This window comes from Lemur catta, chromosome 11, assembly GCF_020740605.2.
Source record: "Lemur catta isolate mLemCat1 chromosome 11, mLemCat1.pri, whole genome shotgun sequence".
NCBI lineage: Eukaryota > Metazoa > Chordata > Mammalia > Primates > Lemuridae > Lemur > Lemur catta.
In genome coordinates, this window is record NC_059138.1 from 20,106,778 (window position 1) to 20,132,614 (window position 25,837).

A 25,837-nucleotide genomic window follows, 5' to 3' on the forward strand; every position below is an offset into this window, starting at 1 on the left:
GAAGAGACAAAACCTATGCTTTTTCAAAACAAAACAAAACCCTTAAAAAACCTAAAGTGATAACTCACTGTATATTTTCTAAGTAAAACATGTCAAGCTTTGTGAATAACTTCTTCCTAATGAAGCAATTGCTGTGCTGAACAGTTTTGAAGGTTTCCCTGAAACTGGTGAAAAATTACTATTCTGTTGCATCATCACTCCACGGGAATATTAAAGCAACAAAGATTGCCCCAGTGAGACTAACAGGAGGGCAGTAAGTTCAAGGGGCAAGAAGGAAAGGAGAAGGTAAAGCAGAATGGATTTTAACCAACAGTATCCGACAGGTCTTTCCAGAAACGTTTCTCTTAGTTATAAACTTTGCCTGGATTTCTTCTAACAGATTACAAAAAGATATATAACCTTCCCAAAACAAGAGAATCCTACAGGACTCAATATGGTCAAGAGCAAAAGCGATTTTCCACTAGTAAAATCATAACCAGAGCTTAAAGACTCTTCAAGAAACAATGTAATTCCTTGACTGCAAAGTGTAGTCTGAGAATCAGCAGCCCTGGCATCACCTGACAGCTGGCTAGAAAGACAGGCCTGAGGCCCCATCCAGATCTGATTCCCAATCCACATTTGAACAAGCAAGAGACTGCTGCACACACTGAAGTTTGAGAAGCAATGATTTAGCCCATCCTCTAGGCTCTGGTCTATAGTATCCTAGAAAAATTTGCTAACCTGACTTACAAAATCTCTGAAAAAGGCAACTTCATTATTTCACTGTAAATGAATTCTGAGGTTGCAGAACCTACCCCAAACTAATGATTTCTTCTAAGCTTTAGCTCAACCTCCTTCAACTCTAGGGCATGATGGGCAGAAAGATATGGGATAAGTTCCAACCACTATTCTTAAAGGTGCCTAGAAATTCAAATTTTCATTTTATCACTAAAAATACTACAGAGCTATGTGTCTTCTTTACTGCCCCTCACAACTAACTACCAGGATCAAAATATTTACAATAGCAAAGACAGAAGCTTTTCAGGTAAAACAACCTATTTACTAATAAAGAATTATACTTTTACAAGCAAAACAAAAAAGATAAAAGTAAACAAACAAAAAAAAACCCTACAGAGCTGCTTCCTAAAAGAACAGGGTATTTAATTCACACAGAAATTCAGATATTCTGTTATGTATATTTCTATCTGTATACAGGAAACAATTTTGAGTCTCCAGAGCAAGTCAAAAAATTCTTTTACAAGTAAATGCCTAGTGTAAATTAGCTGAAAGACTCAACAGGAGTAAAGCTCATGATACAGTTTTACAGGAAAAAAAGAGAAAAGCTCTGACAATATGGACTCAACTCTAAGGTCTATTCCTGTTTGTCATTAGCTTGCTTCATAAATTGCATTTCCTATTTCTGCCTCAATTTTCAATCTACAAAATATGTTGTCATCTGTATTGTCCCACTTTATTGCTGAGAAAAATAAAAATTCTCAGTTTATTAAGTTTCTCTAATAAAGCACGGGTGAGAGATGGTATGTTCAAATTATTCAAAAAAATTAATATAGGCAATACATATAATTAGTATTAATAATTAGTAATAATATCTTTAGGTGATGCTTTAGTTTTCAAAGCACTTTCCCAGACCATACCTCATTTTTTTCTTCCTCTGACTCCATAAGGTAGGAGGGCATGTATTATTCTTACTTTCAGAAGATGAAAGTGAGAACCAGGGCTAATATGTAGTAAAATTGGGGCGAGAGGAGATTAGATCTTTTGACTCCAAGTTAGTATTCTTTCCAATAAACCATGTTAACTTTCTAATTTATAAAGTTTTAAAATAATGGAACATGTAACATCAGAACAATTCTGAATATAATTTACTCTTTTGATGATTCAAAACATATCTTAAGATTGTATGTTAGGGTCATCAACATAAACATCAGTCATCTCCATAGCATTACGTGCAGATAAGATGATTAACAGAGCTGTCTGATTAACCAAAGGCTCTCTATTACAGCCCAGTTTGACAATTCTGGAATTTTATTACTTCGAGAAAGTCAGGAATTAGCCAATGGTCTGAAAGCTAGAATTAGTGTCCAGTCAAACTTACTTTGTTCTTTATGGCTATAGACCATATCTGAGCTGTGCTTCCTTGAATATAAAACAGGAATTTCTAGCACACACACACAAACACACTCTCTAGAGGGTGGATTAAATGAAATGCCCCTATAAACAACTTAGTAGTGTGCCTTTAAAAATTCAAGTTTAGTATAAAATATGAAAATACTTTTTTGTGTTTCTACGACTAAAAGTAATTCATTCTTCTTATTATTTATTTATTTATTTATTTTTTAAGAGACAAGGTCTTGCTCTGTTGCCCAGGCTGGAGTGTAGTGGCACAATCATGGCTCACTGTAACTTCCAACTCCTGAGCTTAAGCGATCCTCCTGCCTCAGCCTCCCGAGTAGCTGAGACTACAGGTCATGCCACCATGTCCGGCTAATTTTTCATATTTTTTGTAGAGACAAAGTCTCACTATATTCCCCAGGCTGGTCTCAAACTCCTGGCCTCAAGCAATCCTCTCACCTTGGCCTCCCATACTGCTGGGATTACAGGCATGAGCCACCATGCCCAGCCCATGCTTATTAGATAAAGAAAATAAAAATCATCCATAATGCCACCACATATTAATCAAGGTTAATATTTTAGTGTAGATCCCTCCAAAATTTTACAACACACCCACAGGCACATTTTGTGTGGATGTTTTAGAAAATGAGATCCATTAACTTAATTCTGTGTCCTCTGAACTTAAAAAAAAAAAATTAGCCTCCCAAAAGAAACAAAAAATAAAGCCTTAAACCCCTCAAATTGCTGTATATAAAAAACACTCTTTTATAACCAGTCTTTTAACTTAACATACCTCGAGTATCATTCTATCTAAAAGTTCACTAAATAATCTCTTTTTGGCTGTACTGTTTCTCTTTCCATGTAAATTCTAAACACCACTATCATAATTTAACGAATTATATTGTTCACAAGTTTTCCTATTGTAAACATGCTGAGATAAACAGTGAACATACATCTTTGCTTAATTGGAGGGCATGATGTTCACATTTTAAACTTTGATAAGCATTGCCAACCTCTAGAAAATGTGTACCAATTCACATTCCTATTGACAGTGTATTAAGTGCTTATATTCCCCTACCCTTGCCTATCTAGCTTTGGTTTGAAATAAAACCCTCCTTTTACTACCGTTAATAGTAAAAGGCTTTAGGATCAATTATAAAAGAGGTATGTGGTTCCAGTTCAGAAGAAAGTATTTGAGGAAAGCAAAACAAACAACAACAACAGGTTGAGGGGGAAACACGAGGGATCCAAACGCTTAGAAATTCCCATTCAGTTGGGAGCTGGGTTTTTCATCATGCTGCTCACTCCTCCTCATCATTTGTTTGTCTTATTTGTTATGATTCACTTTTTAGTCATCATCTATGGTGAGAAGAGAAAGGGGAATGTGTGATGACAAAGCACACACCTCCAACAAAGTACCCCTGCATCTGACTGATGACTGAGTGCCAGCTGCCCTTGGACTCTCCACTGCACCAAGCTCTACGGAGTGGAAAACAACAGAGTTTCAAGGGTTTTACCTCCAAAACGATAACTAAACTGCTCTGGATTCTGCAGATAACAGCCAATTTTCATAAAATTCAGTATCCATGATGATTTAATATAATCGAAACCTCAGATTGCTTCAATCTAACATAACAAATGTGACAAAGGGCGGCGGGGGGGGGAAGGCCCATCTCAGGTGTCTACCTAACACAGTATTCTAAACTAGAGGCTTGGTCAGCTTTACTTTTTTTGTGGTTAAAGAGAGTGGGTCTTGCTCTGTCACCCAGGCTGGAGTAAAGTGTGTGATCACAGTTCAAACTCCTGGGCTGAAGTGATCCTCCTGGCTCAGTCCGCAGAGTAGCTAGGATTATAGGTGCATGCCACCACGCCCAGCCAATTTTTCTATTTTCTGTAGAGACAAGGTCTCACTATGTTGCCCAGGCTGGTCTTGAACTCCTACACTCAAGTGATGCTCCTGCCTTGGCCTCCCAAAGTGCTGGGATTATAAGCATGAGCCACTGCACCTGGCCCAGAGTAGATCCTTTACATCAACCAGGTAGAAAAAATTCACCTGATGTTTTCTTTACTTTAACCAGTCAGAATGGACCTAGGAACAGAATAACATCTATGAAAGGACAGTAAAAAAAGTTACCTAAATGCTTTCCTTTTTGAACTATTATTTAGAGATCGTTCAAGTGTTAACAGAAAGGTCTGTGAATCCAACAATAAAAAGATCACAATTTAGCTTTATATTTATAAATTATAGTATTACTCCAGACCTAGTTGCTGGTTCAGACTGAACAAGGAAGCAAAGTGCATGTCATGGTCAGTGGCATCAGCATCCATACTGAGTGAACACCTGCTCAGGTGACTTGCAATCCAGTTACCCACCACTACACTTAACTCATCTTTGCTGTAACCCTGAGGTCATTTACTGAACAGATACTGTTATTTAGATGACTTGTTATTTCACGTGCTGGGCAACTATACTGAACAGCAGTAAAGAACAGAAACTAAGTCCCTGCTCTCGGATTCTAGTTGAAGAGAAAATGTGGCCATATACAAGTATAAAAGTTAATAAATAAGGTAATTTCAGGTAGTGATAAGTGCTATAAAGACAGTAACACAGGGGATGTATTCATCAAACTCCTAACATTCTTCTGTTCAAACCAACCCCAAGCTAAAAGTTTCTTTATCCAACTTAAAGGCCCAAGTGAAAGGAAAAAGCTGCCAACAGAAGAAGACCACATCCATGCCCTTGGTTGGGAGCGTTCTTCTGGCACTACAGTGTTTTTTCCAAGGCTGCTACTGCTTCACTATCAGACTCCAGTCTGCATCTCACTCTCTGGTCTCATCACGGAGGACAAAACTAGGAAAAGTGATCAGACAGGCCCGCCCACATTTGCAACACTTGTCTTTGCATCTCCTCCTCACTTCCCGCCCCTTACCTGGGTCATTTTGTCCACAGAGACTGGAATTCCATCGATGGTAAGAGGTGGCAGTTCTGAGTTAACCTCCTGTGGCGCAGGGGCGTGTTCCGCCAAAGCAGACTCCAGGTCTTCCAGGATCATACTCTTGTACTTACGCACCTGCAGGGAATTAAGGGCAGAAGTAAACAAGATGCCCAACAACCAGGGAGGATTGGTGCCAAGCAACAACAGAGTGGGTGGGGCTGGCCTCCCTGAGCCACCGTACAGCCTTAAGAACAAACACTCCTATAACAAGCAGATAAAAATACCCGCTGGCCCCAAAGACATCACACTGAGCAGAATCAAGTGAAAAGATGATGAAATTACAGGTAACAACAATAAAAAGGAACTAATGGAAAAAGTTTTAGGAAACACTGTTTCTCAGTTAAAATCATGCTTTCTCAGTCAATGCAGGCCCCATCACCTGTTCCAGATCTAATAGGAATGGTATTCATTATTCTGCATTTCCCAGGCCATTTGATAAACACCTAGATGTGACAGTTGCCCAAATCATTTTCAGTATCCTCAAGGACTTATCACTTCAAAACTCTAAGTTGCCTGTTTGAAACTGCTGCTACTTTTCTACAAAGCCAAACTACCAAACAAATAAGAGATTCAAATGCACAAGAGGCTGGATTAAAAAGAATCAGAGAAAAAAGCAAGAGGTGTATATTGTAGCTAAGTGTCAAAGGCCCAGGGCAAGAGAAAGCTCCATAAGTCAAGTCCTCTTCCCTGTTGTTCCTCACTGGTGACAGAAGTGAACTTCAAACACATGCCTGTGTCTCTAGTCCAGGTCTGACCCAGGTATTGTTCTCTGATTCCTTTCCTTGCCACTGTCAGTGAAATGTCTCTCAAATGACTGAGAACTTAATAGCAGCACATTGTACATGTACACATTCTTCTATCATAAGCAGCAAGAGTAGAAAGACACTGGATCCTACAACCACCAATATAATGGGTTCATCTGAACACTTGGGACTTGGAGGGAAAAAAATAATGGGTTCATTCACTTAGAAGAATACACAAGGGGGATGAGGACCCCTCTGGGGATAACAAAGAAGCCATGGAATTATGGAAATGTGACAAGATGAGATAGGAAATTAACTTGCTTTCAGTGCTCAAAGCATTATCTTAGAACAAAAAAAGGAAAAAAGATACGAGATTTGCCCAAAAGTTCTGACGTTTGAGTCCTCGGTTTTCTGCTAAGAGGACTTGGACTCTCCATCATTACATACTTTCTTGAATTATAAATATCTCATATTGAGGATTAAAAAACAAAGATTTCCATACTACACCCCAAGCATCTGGAAAAGTAAATATTATTGTTGGCTATGTAGTGTGACTTTTGCAATTAAAGAACCCTCCAAATAGGTCAAAAACTAAGGGAATGAGAGAAAAATAGCACAAACGTGTAGACTCACTATCATTCCAGAGATTCAGTTTTATCCTGGCTTCTAATAAAGATGAACATTTTAAAAATTATTGCCATTATATTTATTGCAACATAAGCAGCTGGTGTTGCCATGGCAATTTTACAGGATTATATTTTCTGCTTTCTACGTTTCAGTTTTCTAGAGAGTTTTTACGCTACCAACCCACAGAAAAAACTGAATCTTACAAGGCTAGGTTCTGGTGTTTGAACTTTAATGTATCAGGTTAAATCCTTATATTAGGGGTTGGCCCATGGTAAGGATGAATGCTCATATTATAAATACAAATTTCATTGTGCTGGAAACGCTTGGCATTCAAAGATGGGAAATTATTAGGTTATTACCATTACATTATTAGCCAGTTTCAAACAATGTTAACAATTTTTATGGGTCAGTAAAATTTTAGGAATTCATATCCAAGTATTTTGCTAAACTTATTAGTGCTATATAACTCTTTTATACATATATATATCTATACATCTACATCTACATATATATATATACATATATATATATATATCTTCTTTTTTCATGGTGATAGAGTATCTCTCAGAGCAATTTGCAACAAAACAACTTCAAGTGTGACCACAGGATTTCTGGCTAAGCTTGCTTGGTAGAGTTAGGTAACTTTCCCAGAATCATAGAGCTAGTGTTCCAATTCTATCTGATCTATCAATTCTGAGATGTATTTTTCTTTCACATGAGGTACATCTTAAAATTGTGGACCAGGCAACAATGGGGCATATTTGTCAGCTATGCCTGGGGGTATGACTATAACCCTTTGCCTTGTCAGTCAACAAATCATTTAGCACCATTTGAGAAAGGAATGTGAGTCTTAGCTATTGTATGATAACCTTCTCAATGACATTTTCTGGTAAATCAAGAAACACTTGCATCAAACTTGGTACAGCTTGGGGAAAAAAACTCAGAGACAATAACAGCACTTTTTTAAAGAAAGGCAGCATCATTCATGTTCTTTATGGTGCAAAGGACAACGTTACATGAAAAACCACAGCCAACAATGACTGAAACGAGAAGTGATTCAAAAGAGTTGGACTCTGAATGTGAAGAAGTTTTAGGAATATCTTAATTGATTTCACTTACATTTTCCTTTTTATATATGCCCCAAAGCAATATAAGTTTAAAAGCTATGCCTAAGTAAGCCTGAAAGAGATCTTTCAATAAGCATAAAATAAAAATTTTAAGAGACAAGCATTGTATCAGAGCTTGCCAATGTTTTTATCTTTCTTTGTAGTACACAACAGTGCATCTCATTAATCAATGGTGTGACAGATGTGATGAAATACAGGTTTGTGTTCCAACTTATGCTTTCTATTCCAAAAAACATAGCTCAAGCCTTTGTCACTTCACACCAATATGTCAAGTAACTGGTTTTCACAATTAAAGTAAAAAAACCAATTAAAATTAAAAGCAGTTAGCAATCTCTCTTCCCCCACTTCATCTTGTATACTACTTCCATTTAAAAATTTATGAAACACTTATTATCATCAAATATCATTTATTGAACAACATGGGCTGAGCACTACATAGTCTCAACTAAGCCTCACAATAATTCTACAAGGAAAATACTATCATACCCATTTCACAGATAAGAAAACTGAAGCTTAATAAAACTTAATTAACTTTTCCAAAATCATATAGCTGGTAAGAAATATAGCTGGAGGCTGGTCGTGGAGGCTCACGCCAGTAATCCTAGCACTTTGGGAGGCCAAGGCAGAAGGATCATTTGAGGCCAGGAGTTCGAGACCAGCCTGACCCCATACCTACAAAAAAATAGAAAAACTAGCCAGGCATGGTGGTGTGCTCCTATAGTCCCAGCTACTCAGGAGGTTAAGGCAGGAGGATCGCTTGAGCCCAGGAATTTGAGGTCACAGTGAGCTATGATGATGCCATTGCCCTCTAGCCTGGGAGACAGAGCAAGATCCTATCTAAAAAGAAACAAGAAAAAGAGAAAGAAGTATAGCTGGAAATCAAACTCATTTTTATCTAGCTCTAAAGCTCGTATGTTCAGCCTCATAACTAGGGTTTATCTTTTTTTCTCAAAAAACTTCTATAGTTCCCTACTTCTTATAGGATGAAGTCCAAACTTCTCAGTCCAGCATTTCAACCTTTCCAAGCATTCTTTACTTTTCCAATCCTCCTCTGCCATCGCCATTGATACATTTGTGCCTGTACAACCCCATACACTATGTGAATGGCAGCCTCCTGAGTTCCCAATATACAGCCCCCAAGGAGTCCTACCACGCAACTTCGCTCACCTTCTTTTCTCTTTAGCTGGCCAGCTCCTCACTAGCCTTTGCATTTAGCGAGTTCTTTTCTACCTTTGGGTCTTTAAATCTGCTCCTTATCCAAATATTTTCCATCTTTCAAGGCCCAACTCAATTCCCCCTTGCTTTGAAAAACTTTCCCAAGTGTTCTTGCCATGACTCTCTTCCTCCTTTAAATTCCTACAGACACAAATAATCATGTATGACTTGAATATACTGTACACAACCATTGCATGACATCACTGAGCACAGGACAAGGTCTTTTATTTATTTTTTAACATATATTATAAAATATTTTATACGTCCAGACATGTACAGATAATACATTAACAAACATTCTCATAATTACCAGAAATGAAGAGTGTTTAGGATATTTACAGGAGCCATTAGAGTTCTAGGCACAGAATGTGCTTGTTGAAATTTAGGATTTGGCTGGTACAAACCTAAGGTCACTGGGCCTTTAGTCAGGTTGCAAAAACAGTCCCAGACAAGATACATAATCCTTTTGTATTTCTGAAGCTTTTCTGGATAAAAGAGGAGTCTTCAGGAAGATCCCATAAAAGACTTTTTAAAAATTTGTTTATAAGCTCCTCTAAGACTAAAAATATATTATCTGAGATATAGTTTTGAAATATATGTTATCTTTGTTATATACCTGATATATATAACAAACAGCTGCCTCAGAGCAGAGCTACCCTCAGACCTGTGATTCTGAAGCACATCTGGCCTCTAGCCAGGCCACAGGTCGTGGCCCATGAGGTCATGTTGGCTTCATTCTGTTCTCCCTCCAACCCCAATATCTGCCTCCTTTTCTCTCCTGCCTCAGTCCAATTCTCTAGTTTCTTCCAGTCCCTTGGATCCCTAGTTTTGAACCTTGAAAACTCAAAGGACTTAGATGGAATCCTCATCTCATACTTTATATCTAAAGGTGTTAAATAGTTATTTGTTAAATAACTAAATAAATGAGCAATAGGGCTTTTACTATACTACTTTTTAATATGCTTCCACATTCCATGTAACTTGAAGCCATTTTTAAAAACCTATATAAATAAGTGAATGACTTAGAACAAGAAATCAAGACTGACTCCAGAGTCCACTTATCTACTGGGAAAGCAGAATGCAACAAAGGCAGAAGAAGGATTTCTAAGAAGCTGGTGGTAACCCCAGAGCTATCTCTTGCCTCTGTGACTGTGAATGATTTCTGTACCTGTAAAACTGGTTAGTCATATCCAGTGTATTCCCAATCTAAATGCCAGGGATTACTGACTCTGAGGAAAGAAGAGCTCTACCTTCAGAAATGCCCTTGTTTCTTCTTTAAAAAAAAAAAAAAAAAAAAAAAAGGAAACTCTGTTCCTTTAAAGCTCATTAAAGTACACGATGTGAACTTGTAGTCCTAGCTACTTGGGAGGCTGAGGCGAGAGGATCACTTCAGCCCAGGAGTTTGAGGTTGTGGTAAACTATGATGCCATTGCACTCTAGCCCAGGCAACAGAGCAACACTCTGTCTCAAAAAAAAAAAAAAAAAAAAAAAAAAAAAATATATATATATATATATATATATATATATATATATATATATATATATATAGAGAGAGAGAGAGAGAGAGAGAGAGAGAGAGAGAGAGAGATAAGCCACCAAGAAAATGCCCTCAGGGCACAGCAACTTTAAAATCTACCATTTGCTAATGTTTTTCAGGCCAGCTCTTTCTAAGCATTACATATAGGGGAATGATAATCAACTTTAATTAATTTCTACTGCTCCCCAGTGAGGTAAGTATTATCATCATTATTTTACACTTGAGGACACTGAGTCACAGATGGGAAAAATCAATGTAGAACCATTCAAAAAAATCAAAGCTTAAAAACAGTTTTCATAAAAGTGGAGTTTTTAGCTACATATGCCCACTCTAGTTAATCTCGGTCCCATGGACAGGACTGAATTAGCCTGTATAAATGTTGATAATTCTATGTTTTATTATGGGAGCCAAACCTTCACTAAGAAAAAGTGTCAAAACACCAAAGGACAAAACACTCAGTAGAGTTGTCCTGGAGTCTTTTAACTTGCTTTGTTTTAAAGACCAAAAGCTTTAAAAGAAAAAGGTTTTAAACTGCAGAGGACATTGGATCTAAAGGTAGTAGATTCCAAAAAACTTAGAGAAACCTTGAGTATCTAAATAAGGAATTCTCATTATCCATCATAGTGAAAGGCTCTTTCTGAGAGTTTACCTAGTTTTGACTTATCTTCTCACTACCCCATGTTACAAATACATACATAACATATATAATCCATCAACCTGGTAGGTACTCCAGCCAACCAACCAACATACATACATATATATACATGTATGTATAATTTTTTTTTTTTTTTGAGACAGGGTCTCACTCTGTTGCCCAGGCTAGAGTACCATGGCATCAGCCTAGCTCACAGCAACCTCAAACTCCTGGGCTCAAGGGATCCTCCTGCCTCAGCCTCCCGAGTAGCTCGGACTACAGGCAAGTACCATCACGATCGGCTAATTTTTTCTATTTTTAGTAGAGATGGGGTCTCACTCTTGCTCAGGCTGGTCTTGAACTCCTGACTTCAAGTGATCCTTCCACCTTGGCCTCCCAGAGTGCTAGGATTACAGGCGTGGGCCACCATGCCCAGCCTCTGCACTGGTTTCTTCACAAACAAAACACCGTGGGGGTTTTTTCCTATTGTATCTGACAAGGTAAAACACCTTGATATAGGAAGTACAAATAGTAATGATTCTTTTATTTTGATATGCACAAAGTAGTTTGAAAACCAATCCACACTCCCACCCCCGAGTGAGGGGAGGACAGAAGTGCTAACTACGGTACTACACAGAGGATCAGAGGAATGGGGAAAACAGCCCACAGAAAGCAAAGGCAACCTGAGAACATGGCTTAGTTCTGACTTACCACATTCTCCAAAGGTGCTGCACCAAACACTTTAAAGACAGGGTTGGGTTTAGAGGGTGAGATACAGAGGACTATAGCTTGCTGTCCCACTCGAGTAGTATATTCATCTAATGTGGCTCGAAGTTTCCTGAATCAGAGAATTAAAAACAGTTTAAAGAAGACAGAAATTACAGTAACACAGACACAAATGAAATTTACTGACTTGAGACAATTTATTCTAATCAGATATGCTTTATTTTACCCAGAATGTGAAAAGGGGAGTACAAGGTTTGATATGCTTTTCAGCAGAAATATATACATACCTTTCTCTTACATACTGATGACTAGACCATGAATACAGTGTTTACTGAGGATTTTGCCTGGGGACATAGCCACGACACAATTTTGGACATATCATCCTTCCTGACGTTAACAACACCACTTACTGCTACTTACAACTATATTACAGCTGGGATGTCCTCTTATAGGATTTATTATATCATCTCCATGTTTAGTGAAGGGGGCTCAAATGACTTGCTTCTAATATCTTTCATTGATATAGCCATTATTTACATCTCACTAATTTTATCCAAAAATACTACAAGCATACCTCATTTTATTACACTTCGGTTTTTTTTTTAACACTTCACAGATATTGTGGTTAGTTGGTTGGTTTTTTTAAACAAATTGAAGGTTTGTAGCAACCTTATGCAAGCAAGTCTAGTGGTGCCATTTATGCAACAACATGTACTCACTTCATGTCTCTTTGCCACATTTTGGTAACTCTTGTAAACTTTTTTATTATTATTACATCTGTTATGGTGATCTGTTATCAATGATCTTTGATGTTATTTACTCTAATTGTTTTGGGGTGCCAAAACAATTTTTTGACTAGTATAATAACCTCCTAATTGGTCTCCCTGCTTCCATTCTTATACCCCTAGAGTCTATTCTCAACACAGTAGCCTGAGTGATTCTTTAAACACGTAAGTCACATTATATCATTGCTTTGGTCAAAAGCCGTCACTGACTTCCCACCTCACTCAGAGTAAGAGTCAAAGCCCTGATAGTGGACTACAAGACCTCTTGGTGTGGCTCTCCCCTACTACCCTGACAACATCTCTCATCTCTCCCTGGCTGTTGCTCCAACATGACCACCACATTCCCACCTCAGAGCCTTTGCTTGACATTCCTTCTGCCCAAAATGCTCTTCTCCTAGATTTCAGCATGCTGCTTTCAGTTTCTCTAGGTCTCTGTTCAAAGGCTACCTTATCAAAAATGATTTCCCAGCCCATCCCTATGAAAGAAACTACAATGTCCCCCCAACCTCCTAACCTCTTTATTTTCCTTACTCCACTTTACTTTTTCCACAGCACTTATCATCATCTGACATATTATATATTTGTTTATTTTCTTTCCCCTTCCACCAGAATATAAGCTCATTAAGGCAATTTGTTTGGTTTACTGTTCTACTCCCAATGCCTAGAACAATGCTTGGTACATTGTGGGCATACAAATCTTCTCTGAAGGAATTAATGTGATACTACACACCTGTTAAATCATATTTCTAGGTTTTCATTTATTTTATTTTGTAAGAAAACTTTTTAGTCTCAGTCTGTCATCAAGGAATCCAACCTGGTGTCCTGCTGAACCTAATAATGAATGTTCCAACTCTGTCCTCCACATAGGAAATATTGGAGGTAGAGTAATGACATGGATAAGGGAGCCCTCACCGAAGCAAACGTGTTTGCTGCCTTTTCCGGATAGATGGATTAGACTCAAACACGTGAGGCCGTTTCCGTTTCTTTCCTGTTGCCACAGCAGCAGCGGCAGCCATTCCCACAGGACCTGAAATAACAATGTATGTGCTGAGATCAGGCAGAAGCCTGTTAACTGTACAAGACAGAAAACAAAGGTATAAAAATGGTAGCATTTCTTTCCTAATATGTTGTCAGTAAATATAGAATGTTCCTGATATTATCAATATACTTTACTCCTGTTTAACATGAATAATATTGTGATTTACCAATAAAACAATAAATCATTCAGAAAAGCAAATGACTTACACCTCCCCCTGACATACCAGCTTGAATTTTGCATAATGTTGTTTTGTTTGGGTTTGTTTTGCCAGCATGCCCATTCTGTTAAGGCAATATTCTCAGAGGTGCTAGGACAAATTGCAGCACTGAGATGAAAAGCTTTGCCAAAACTGAAAAAAATTACAGATTTCAACATTCATTTCCATCCCTATGCCCCTATTTCCATTAGTCCAAGACACTGCCAAGTTAGGATAGTTGGAGATAATTACTCATACTTGGAAATCCAACAATATCACCTATAAGAGGAGTATGTGGAAGAATATCATCTTAGCTGGAAAACTTTTCTTGTATATCTGGGAATTGTGCCAAAAATGGAGATGCTGACCATAAGGTCAAGTTGATGAAACATCCTGGCAGAAGAGAAAAACTTTCCCACTCTGAGAAAATGTTAATAAAAGTTGGTCTGGCTTAACCTGAAACTAATGTATAATATTTTGTTTTGTTTTTTGAAGGGTAGTTGAAGGGTAGACTCCAAGGCATTACTGAAGTCTCTGATTCCTGGGATCTCAATAAATCAAAGATAATCTTTTTTTTTCTTTTTTTAAAAAAAGTTACACCTTTATCCTTATTTGTGAATACTGTAAAAGGCTTAAATAAAAATTAAGTTTAATTGCTCACATTTATACTGGCATATACATTTTAAAAGGCTCAAATTAAACAAGCCTCCCTGTAGCCCTAGATGAGCTTCTTTACATGTTGTTTAGTACTACGACCAGTCTGACTTAAATAAACCCCTCTATACAGCCACAAAGCCAATAAAAAATAAATGACTGCTTTTTGCCTTTCCATCAAGAACAGGTAGTATGGAAAAAATCTTATTGCTGCATTTTTTCCAACATTTTATTTTATTTTGAAAACTTGTGGTAATAACACTTAACATAATACCTACTCTCTTAACAAAATTATAAGTTTACAATACAATATTGTTAACTATAAACACAAAGCTGTACAGCAGGTATCTAGAACTTACTCACCTTGCATAACTAAAACTTTATATTTGTTGAACAGCAACTCCCCACTATCTTCTTCCCCTAGGCCTTGGCAACTGTCATTCTACACTCTGCTTCTATGAGTTTGACTATTTCAGATACCTCATATAAGTGGAATCATGTAGTATTTTTCTTTCTGTGATAGGTTTATTTCACTTAGCATAATGTCCCTAAGGTTCATCCATGTTATCACATATGGCACGATTTCCTTCTTTTTTTAAAGCTGAGTAATGTGCCATCTCATGTATGTATCACATGTTCTTTAGTCATTCATCCATCAGTAGACATTTAGGTTGTTTTCACATCTTGGCTATTGTGAATTAATGCAACAATGAACACAGGAGTGCAAACATCTCTTTGGGATCCTGATTTCAATTCTTTTGGATAAATACCCAGAAGTGGGGCGGATGTATCAAACGGTAGTTCTATTTTTAATTTTTTTGAGGAACCTCCATTCTGTTTTTCCATAGCAGCTGCACCATTTTATATTCCCACCAATAGTGTACTAGGGTTCCAACTGCTCCACGATCTCACCAATACTAGCTATCTTTTATATAATAAAGTATATAAACCCAAGTGTATATTCAACACATTTTTTAAAAATATATATACCTGCGAAACCCAATGTCCATCAAGATACATAACACCACCATCACCCCAGAGAATACTCTCATGCCCCTTCCCAGCTAATTCCCATTCTTACTTCCCAAAGGTATCTACTATTCTGGGTTTTTTTGCCCTACATTAGATTTGCCTATTCTAGAACTTCGAATAAATGAAATCATACAATATATACTCTTTTGTGTAAGCTTTCTTCCACTTAGAATGTTTTTGTTTTATTTTATTTTTATTTTTTTTTCACCCTCTCAACCCAGCTTTTCCCGACTCCTGGAAGAACCGGGAAGAGAAAGCCTAGAATGTTTTTAGATTCATCAGTGCTGTCATGGGTATCAGCAGTTTGTTCCTTTTTATTGGAAAGTAATAGTCCATTGTATGAATTAACTAGTTTGTTTATTATTATCCTATTGACGGATACTTAGGCTATTTTCAGTTCTAGCCTAAAACTGCTTTGATTAATTTATAAATTCAATACAAGTAAAAATTCCAATATGGGTTTTTGTGGAATTTGATAAACTGATCCTAATATTTAAATGAAAATACAAATGGCCAAGAATAGCCAGAACAATTTAGAAGATTTTAAGAAGGGGGGGCATTCATCCTACCACGTTAATAATTATTCTAAAGCTATACTCATTAAGACTGTATCTACGGTCATTAAGCCAGTACGGAAGTGGCTCAGGGATAGATAAATAAACCAATACAAGTGAAGTGCAGATTTCATAAACATCCTCCTGTATCAGAAGACAGAGGTGAGAAAAGGATTGACTATTAAACAAACACATGGTGCTAGTTGTCCATATGGAAAAATAATGAAACTAGATCCCTACATCATAGCATACACAAAAATAAATTTCAGGTGGATTAAAGACCTAAACGTAACACAACTATATCAATAAAACAACAAAAGCCCCCCCAAAAATTATAATCTCTACAATAAGCTATTAGAGACTATTTTATATACTCAGGGTTAAGAAGAATTCCTTAAATAAGATCTCAAAAGGATAAACTATAAGGTAAAAGGTTAATAAATTTTACAATAATATAAATCAAAACCTTTATGGGCATAAATAAAAAAATAAATAGGTGTGGGTAACAAACTGGAAGAAGATAATTGTACTGCCTATTACTAAGAAAGGAGGAGTATAAAAAAATATATATATATATATCAATAACTCTTACAAATCAATATGAAAAAAAGACAAACAATGCAGTTGGAAAATGGGCAAAGGCATAAACAGGAATATGCAAAGGAAGAAAACTAAAAAGTCCATAAAATTCTAAAATGGTGCTTTACCTTGTTTTACTGCACTGGCTAGAACCTTTAGCTCAAAAATGCAAATTAAACCAACAGTGAGATACTACTTCATACCCACCAGATTGGCAAAAATGAAAAAAGACTGACAACACTAAATGTGAGAATGAGAAGCAACAGGCACTAGAATACATTGCTTGTGGGAATGTATTTCTTTAATTGATTAACCTACCCTTTATCACTTCAAAAAAAAAAAAGAATAAATTCAATTTTGCTTAAAAAGAAGTCCTATAAAATTGACAATGGTGATTGATACCAAAAAATGTCAGCTGATTTGAGATATTGTTTTTATTACCTGTAAACTTCATTTAGTTGTACTACTTTTAAACCTTTTTGCCTTGAAAATCAACATTAATCAGAAGCTGTCTATGTTGCAGAGAATTAGAAGTGTTGTTGAAGAGCAACATGGTATAGTCATTTACCTTTTCTGGATTACCTTTCAGATATGATGAATGCTACAGACCCTCTCAGAAAAATCCTTTACCCTAGTAAGTGGAGTTGGGATCTCTGGGCAGTTAGCCACTGCACTCTGCTGCCTCCCTAAATTCTTTACCACACACCGACCCTATGCCCTGTGTGGTCTGACTCACGATGGCCTCTTGTATCATCTTCTCTCCTGGCTCACAAGGCTCCAGCCATACTGGCTTCCTTCCCATTTCCCATCTGCAAGTCCTTGCTTTCGATATTTTCTCAGTCTAAAATGCACTTCCCTTTGCTGACATCTAACTGCACATCAGTCACAACTTGCCTCATCAGGGAGGCTTCTCAGACCACCACTAAGTCTAAAGCAGCAGTCTGCTACCCTTCCCTCTCTCTCTATTACCCTACCTCATTATTTTCTTCAAAGCACGCAATGCTTTCTAAAATCATTATACTTTACTATTGGTACCTCCCTCCCACCATTGAATGTAAGCTCCTTCAGAAGAAGGCTCTTGCCTGTCTTCTTCATAATTTCTATATATAATAATAGAGTATTATAATTCCTCAATAATTATTGAATGATCAAATGGTAAATCATTTCTACCAGCTGGGCCTCAGTTTCCACATCTGCCACATGAAGGGATTAGGTAAAGTCCTTTCCTGATCTTAACATTATGACTATGCAGTATAGTAATACAGCAAAGCCTTGTCTCAAAAGCATCTTACTTCATAGGAAAGAAGTTGATTTGTATTCATTATGTTAGGATGCCCTCTTCTGGGAAGTATAAGCATTTCACAAAATATATTTTACAAACAGTTCTATGTGTTTTGCCACTAAGACTTATTTTTAAATTCATCACTCCAGAAATACACAGTGGATAATAACCGAGAGTAATAAGGTCATTCTTCACTGCATCTGTCTTCCTCCCCTTAAATACAGGATATATTCAAAAACTGTAGTATTTTGGCCCCTCCTGACAATTGATTTCTTGTCCAGTTTTTCCTAAATATATTCTAAGATCATAATTCCTTATACAATAATATACCCATCCAGGTATGGTTTACATGAAGTCTTCTCACTATGGTGCTAAATACACAATATAAATAGCAAAGAGAATGATACAAAACATAGCCAAACTTTAAGTCATTTAGTAGCTCTGAAAATCTCAAAACCTTAAATTGGGTTAAGATGATCCAGGATTGCTAGTGCCCTCAGGCATCAGGCAGAAGCAAACAAAAATCCTCTCTAGAGGAAGATAACATTATCCTAGACCACAAATTATTTCTAAAAATAATTTTCTAAACACACCATCTAGCATTCATTCAAATATAACTAATATACGAACAGAACAGCCAACATGAATAAGAAATGGCACTAACACCATATAACAGATATAGACCCACAAGAACTTTAGAGAGAATTACCAGACAGATTGTAAAATCATGTTTGTTTATTTATTTTTTTTTTTTGAGACAGAGTCTCACTTTGTTGCCCGGGCTAGAGTGAGTGCCGTGGCATCAGCCTAGCTCACAGCAACCTCAGACTCCTGGGCTTAAGCGATCCTACTGCCTCAGCCTCCCGAGTAGCTGGGACTACAGGCATGAGCCACCATGCCCGGCTAATTTTTTTTGTATATATATTTTTAGTTGGCCAGATAATTTCTTTCTATTTTTAGTAGAGACAGGGTCTCACTCTTGCTCAGGCTGGTCTCGAACTCCTGACCTCGAGCGATCCACCCGCCTCGGCCTCCCAGAGCTAGGATTACAGGCGTGAGCCACCGCGCCCGGCCTAAATCATGTTTGTTTAAATAAAATTTTTTTTTTCACAACTGGAAACTGTTACAGTGCAAATTTGGGAGGGAAAAACACGCTAGGGATTCTAAAACTGGGAGGGGGCACCAACCAAAACTATTAATAATTACTAAAATTAGTAAGTTAATGGACAGATTTAAAAGTACCTTAGACACAGCTAAAGAAGAAAATAAGTTGAAAGACAGAAGAAACCAAATAGAATGAAGCATAAAGAGACAAAATCATAATCCTAGCACTCTGGGAGGTCGAGGCAGAAGGATCGCTTGAGACCAGGAGTTGGAGAACAGCCTGAGCAAGAGTGAGACCCGTCTCTACCAAAAATAGGAAAAAAAAATTAGCCAGGTGCAGTGGCAGGTGCCTGTAGTCCCAGCTATTGGGGAGGCTGAGGTGGGATGACTCAAGCCCAGGAGTTTGAGGTTGCTGTGAGCTCAGCTGACACCAGGGCACTCACCCAGGCAACAGAGTGAGACTCTGTTTGGGGAAAAAACAAACAAACAAACTGGAGTCATAGAATGAAAAGCAATGGAATAGAGCTGAAGCAAAATCTAGTCGCTAAGATTTCCCAGAATTGATGAAAGACATCAATCCACAGATTCAAGATGTACAAAGAATCCTAAACAGAATAAATGAAAAGAGATCAGAGCCAGATATATCACAAAAATTAAAGACAGAGAAAATCTTAAAAGTAGATGTGGGGGGGGGGCCGTGTGGGAGATAGCCTTCAAAGGACTAGCTGTTAGATTGAAACAGCTGAATTGTCAATAGCAACAATGGAATCCAGAAGGCAGTGGAACAGCATCTTCACTATGAAGAAAGAAAATAAATAACTGCCAACCTAGAATTCCACATGCTGTGAAAACATCCTTCAAGGAGGAAGGTTAAATACAAACATTCTCACAGAAGCAAAAACAGAATTTGCTTCTATCATATCCATGCTAAAGGAAATACTAAACCCTTCATATCGACAGGAGATTGGTTCCAGGACATCTCCCACTTAGGGTACCAAAATCTGCAGGTGCCCAAGTCCCTCATATAAAATGGCATAGTATTTGCATGTAACCCATGCACATCTTCCTATATAATTTAAATCATCTCCAGATTACTTTTAATACCTAGTACAATGTAAATGCTATGTAAATAGTTGTTACACTGTATTGGTTTTTTATTTTTATTATTTTTTATTGTTGTGTTGTTATTTTTTACTGTTTTTTCCCCGAATATTTTTGATCCAAGGTTGGTTGAATCTTCAGGTGCAGATACAGAAGGTCGACTGTATACAAAGAATGAATACAGAAGGCCACAAGAGCATACAGATCAGGAGCAGAGGAATAAAAATCTACAGTTCTAAGAAATTTGTATTATCCCTATAAAGGATAAAAGCAACAAACAAAATAAGACTTTGATAAGTGAAGGGTATATGTTATAATTTAAGGGTATCAGTAATAATAAAAGTGTATCACTTCCAAACTAATAAGAAAAAAAGTGAAAAACTTTTCAATCACTCCAAAAGAATACACAAAGGAAGAGAAAAATAAACACAGAATAGGTGGGACAAAAAGAAAGCACATAGTTAAGATGGTAAATTTAAATCTAAATATATTAATATTAGCTTTTCCATTTGATGCAAATGGAATAAATGCTTCATTTTAAAGCCAAAAGATAGTCAGAATGGATGAAAAAACAAAATTAAAAGTCATAATAATAAATGATTCTAGAACTCCAGTCTCTGTATAATATAGGCTGAAGTTGTAAACGCAAGGCTTAAAAATATTGTGATAAAGATAAATGTGAGAGTGCCTCAATCTTAGGCTCTTTCAGATATGCACAGTACCATAAGTTAAACAAAAAAAGAAAAGCTTCCAATCCAAACAACATTACCTGCAGCAGCCAGATGGGCTGTTACCTCATCAGCTGCTGTGGAGTTGAGTATATCTGAATCATCGTAAGAGGTGTCCTCGGGGGAAGAAGGTGAGTCTTCATCAGCACTCAGCATACTGTGCTCAGTGTAAGTGGCCACATGGACCTGCTGTACTTGCTGGGCCACTGCATGGGCTTCTATGGTAGCCATGTGTTCAGTTTGTGTCACTCCGTGCTCCTCCATGAATAGCTACTGTCAGACAAAAAAGGAAAAGAACAGGATTCAGTGTGTAATATAACACCATGTCTAAGCTAAGAGATATTTTCTTCAAGAACAGAGGAACTTAGACAAACCTCTGAATTTCACTACTTACCTCATCACACCAAGTCATAGGAAATGGGAAGCACCACTCAAACGTAACATAAAAATGGTGGAATATGTTCCTTATGTGAAACCATTTTGATGGAAATTCACTGCACTAATTTTATACCTTAGCTTACAAAACAATAAATACCCTTGATAATAAAGATGTTCAAATATAACAACAAAAATATACTTAAAATATCCCAGTGACCAGCATTTGACATTGTAGACATAAAAACACTTAGTAAATAAGCAAAATACTTAACATTTTATTTGTATTTCAAAGACAAGAGTTAAACTTTTATCCCCCAAAATACAATTATTCAAATTGGTTTTTCTGCTTACAAAACTGTGTTTCTTGTAAACCCCAAAATGATGCAGTAATTTATAAAGCAGGAGGTTTAAAGTTTGCCCCACTTCTCCCAACCCTCAGAAGTTCATTATTCTTAAAAAAACAAAATGTTTAGAGCATACATGCATACATATAGATTTAAAATAAAAACAGGTGCATATTACATGTACTGTTTGCCTGCTTTTTCTTGTCCTTAGAGACAGGGTCTTCCTCTTTCACCCAAGACAGAGTGCAGTGGCGTGATCATAGCTCATTGTAACCCAGAATTCCTGGGCTCAAGCGATCCTCTTGCCTCAGCCTCCTGAGTAGCTAGGACTACAGGCATGCACCACCATGCCTGGCTGATATTTTTATTTTTCGGTAGAGATAGGTTCTTCCTATGGTACCCAGGCTGGTCTTGAACTCCTGGGCCAATGATCCTCCACCTCTGTCTCCCAAAGTGCTGGGACTACAGGCGTGAGCCACCGAGCCCAGCCATTTGCCTTTTCCGTATTACAAAATATCTGGACATTTTGAAATGTCATAATTTATGTAACCAATCACCTGCTAATGAAGCAAAGCTGCTTCCAAATTTTTGCTATTATAAACATCAATGCAGTGAACATCCTTGTATATAAAATTTTGCATATTAGCGTCTCAAAAATTTAAAAATAGGCCAGGCATGGTGGCTCACGCCTGTAATCCTGGCACTCTGGGGAGGCCAAAGTGGGAGGATCACTCAAGGTCAGGAGTTCGAGACCAGTTTGAGCAACACACCAAGACCCCATTCTCTATTTTTTACGAAAAATAGAAAATTTAGCCAGGCATGGTAGCCCACACCTGTAGTCCCAGCTACTTAGGAGACTGAGGCAGGGGGACTGATTGAGCTTAGAAGTTACAGTGAGCTATGAAGACACCACTGCACTCTAGCCCAGGCAACAGAGCAAGGCCTTGTCTCAAAAAACAAAACAAAAATGAAACAAAACAAAAATTAAAAATAGAACTGCCATATGATCCAGCAATTTTACTTCTGGATCAATTTTACTTCTGGAAGCAATTGCTTCTTCCAGAAGAAATTGAAAGCAGGTTCTCAAAGAGATATTTGGTTTTTTTATTTTTATTTTTTAATACATATACATTTTTTGAGACAGTCTCGCTCTGTTGCCCGGGCTAGAGTGCCATGGCATCAGCCTAGCTCACAGCAACCTCAAACTCCTGGGCTCAAGCAATCCTTCTGCCTCAGCCTCCCAAGTAGCTCAGACTACAGGCATGCTCCATCATGCCCAGCTAATTTTTTTTTCTATATATATTTTTAGCTATCCAGATCATTTCTTTCTATTTTTAGTAGAGACGGGGTCTCACTCTTGCTCAGGCTGGTCTCAAACTCCTGACCTTGAGCGATCCTCCTGCCTCGGCCTCCCAGAGTACTAGGATTACAGGTGTGAGGCACCGTGTCCGGCCTCAAAGAGGTATTTGTATGCTCATGTTCACAGCAGCATTATTCACAATAGGCAAAGGTAGAAGGAAACCCAAGTGTCCACTGACGGATGAATGGGTAAACAAAATGTAGTACATACATACCACATATAATTTAGCCTTGAAAAGGAAGAAAATGCAAATTGGGAATAGAAGGGAACTTCCTCAACCTGATAAGGAACATCTACAAAAAACCTATAGCTAACATTATACCTAACTATAAGAAAGTAGAAGCTTTCCCAATAAGATCAGGAACAAAGCAAAGAAGGCTCTTTTTACCACTTCTATTCAACACTGTATTAGAAGTCCTAGCTAATGCAACAAGATAAAAAAAGAAATTAAGCGTACTCAGATTGGGAAGGAAGAAATAAAACTGTCTTTGTTCATAGACGCCATGATTGTCTATGTAGAAAATCCAAAACAATCAACAAAAAAACTCCTAGAATGGATAAGCAATTATAGGAAGGTTGCAGGAGCAAAGTTAATACATGAAAGTCAACTGCTGTTTTCCTATATACCTGCAATGAACAAGTGGGATTTGAAATTAAAAGTGCAATACTATTTATATTAGCACCCCCCGAAGTGAAATGCTAAGGTGTGTGTGTGTGTATATATATATATGTGTATATATATATATATTTTTTTTTTTTTTTTTTTTGAGACAGGGTCTCGCTGTTGCCCGAGCTAGAGTGCCATGGCATCAGCCTAGCTCACAGCAACCTCAAACTCTTGGGCTCAAGCAATCCTCCTCTGTCAGCCTCCCAAGTAGCTGGGACTACAGGCATGCGCCACCATGCCCGGCTAATTTTTCTATATATATTTTTAGTTGGCCAGATAATTTCTTTCTATTTTTAGTAGAGATGGGGTCTCACTCTTGCTCAGGCTGGTCTCGAACTCCTGAGCTAAAACAATCCGCCCATCTCGGCCTCCCAGAGTGCTAGGATTACAGGCGTGAGCCACCGCGCCCGGCCAATGCTAAGGTATAAATCTACCAAAATATGTACAAGATCTGTAGGGGGAAACTACAGAACTCTGATGAAAGAAATCAAAGAACTAAATAAATAGAGGGATATTCCATGTTTGTGGATAGAAAGACTCAATATACTGCCAAGATGTCAGTTCTTCCATCCTGATCTCTAGATTCAACATAATACCAGCCAAAATCCTAGCAAGTTATTTTGTGGATATCAACAAATTGATGCTGAAGTTTATACGGAGAGGCAAGAGACCCATAATAGCCAAGACACTACCCAACTTCAAGACTTATTATAAAGCTACAACAATCAAATGTGGCATCGGTAAAATGACAAATAGATCAATGGAACAGAATAGAGAGCCCCAAACAGACCTATATAAATATAGTCAACTGATTTCTTTCCTGACAAAGCAGCAAAGGGAATACAATGGTTTGGCAAAGATAGTCTTTTCCACAAATGGTGCTGGAACAAGTGGATATCCAGATACCGCAAAATGAATCTAGACACAGACCTTACACCCTTCATAAAAATGAACTCAAAATGGATCATAGACCTAAATGTAAAATGCAAAACTATAGCACTCCTATAACATAGGAAAAAATCTACATGACCTGGGATATAGCAATGACTTCTTAAATATAACACCAAAGACACAATCAATTAAAAAAATTGATACACTGGACCTCATTGAAATGAAAACTTCTGCTATGTGAAAGACATTGTTCAAAGAATGAAAAGACAGGCCACAGACTGGAAGAAAATATTTGCAGAAGACATATTTGATAAAGGATTTTTATCCAAAATAAATAAAGAATTCTTAAAACTCAAAAATAAGAAAATGAATAACCCAAATAAAAAACAGGCAAAAGTCCTGAAGAGATATCTCACCAAAGATGATACACAGATGGTAAATAAGCATATGAAAAGATGCTCAACATCGTATGTCACTGGAGAATTGCAAATTAAAACAACAGGAGATATCACTACACATCTATTAGAATGGCTAAAATCCAAAATACTGACAACACTGACAACACCAAATGCTGCTGAAGATGTGGAGAACGCAACATAGTATGGCCACTTTGGAAGACATTTGTCAATTTCTTACAAAACTAAACATACTCTTACCATACAATCTAGCAATTGCACTCCTTGGTATTTGCCCAAGGGAGTTCAAAACTTATGTCCACAAAAAACCTGCACATGGATGTTTACAGTAACTTTATTCATAATCGCTAAAACTTGGAAACAACCATAATGTTCTTCAGTAGATGAATGAATAAACGAACTATGGTACATCCAGACAATGAAACACCATTCAGCACTAAAAAGAAATGAACTATGAAACCACGAAAGACATGAAGAAACCTTAAGTGCATATTGCCAAGTGAAAGAAGCTGATTTGAAAAGGCTACATACGTTTTGTATAATTCTAACTATGTGACCTTCAAAAAAGGCAAAACTATGGAGACAGTAAAAAGATCAGTGGTTGCCAAGGATTAGAGGGAAGGAAGGGATGAATAGGCAGAGCACAGAAGATTTTCAGGGCAGTGAAACTACTCTGTACTACTATAAGGGTAGATACATGTCATTATACATTTGTTCAAACTCATAGAATGTACATCACAAAGAGGGAAGCCTAATGTAAACTATGGACTTTGGGTGATCATGACATGCCAATGTGGGCTCACAGATTGAAATAAATGTACCATTCTGGTACAGGATGCTCATAGTGGGGGAGACTGTACATGTATGTATGAGGGCAAGGGGGTATATGGAAAATCTCTATACCTTCCACTCAATTTTGCTATGAACTTAAAACTGCTCCAAAAAAATAAAAGTCTATTTAAAAACAGTTTTTATTACAAAAAAAAAAAAGGAAATTCTAACAAATGCTA

At 37.4% G+C, this 25,837-nt stretch overlaps 1 protein-coding gene across 3 annotated transcripts in view; it reads right to left on the bottom strand.

Annotated features, from left to right (window-relative positions):
* The window catches only part of NRF1 (nuclear respiratory factor 1), a 117,836-nt gene that overhangs the window by 56,445 nt on the left and 35,554 nt on the right, over window positions 1-25,837 (bottom strand). For 2 of the 3 annotated variants that reach the window (XM_045565508.1, XM_045565510.1), the window contains exons 2-5: window positions 20,813-21,044; window positions 13,415-13,529; window positions 11,703-11,829; window positions 5,043-5,183 (exon numbers count right to left, since the gene is read on the bottom strand). In XM_045565508.1, the coding sequence (XP_045421464.1) occupies window positions 5,043-5,183; window positions 11,703-11,829; window positions 13,415-13,529; window positions 20,813-21,035 (606 nt within the window). In that variant the 5' untranslated portion in view covers window positions 21,036-21,044. The remainder of the gene's footprint in view (window positions 1-5,042; window positions 5,184-11,702; window positions 11,830-13,414; window positions 13,530-20,812; window positions 21,045-25,837) is intronic. The other variant, XM_045565509.1, reaches the window with a different exon arrangement.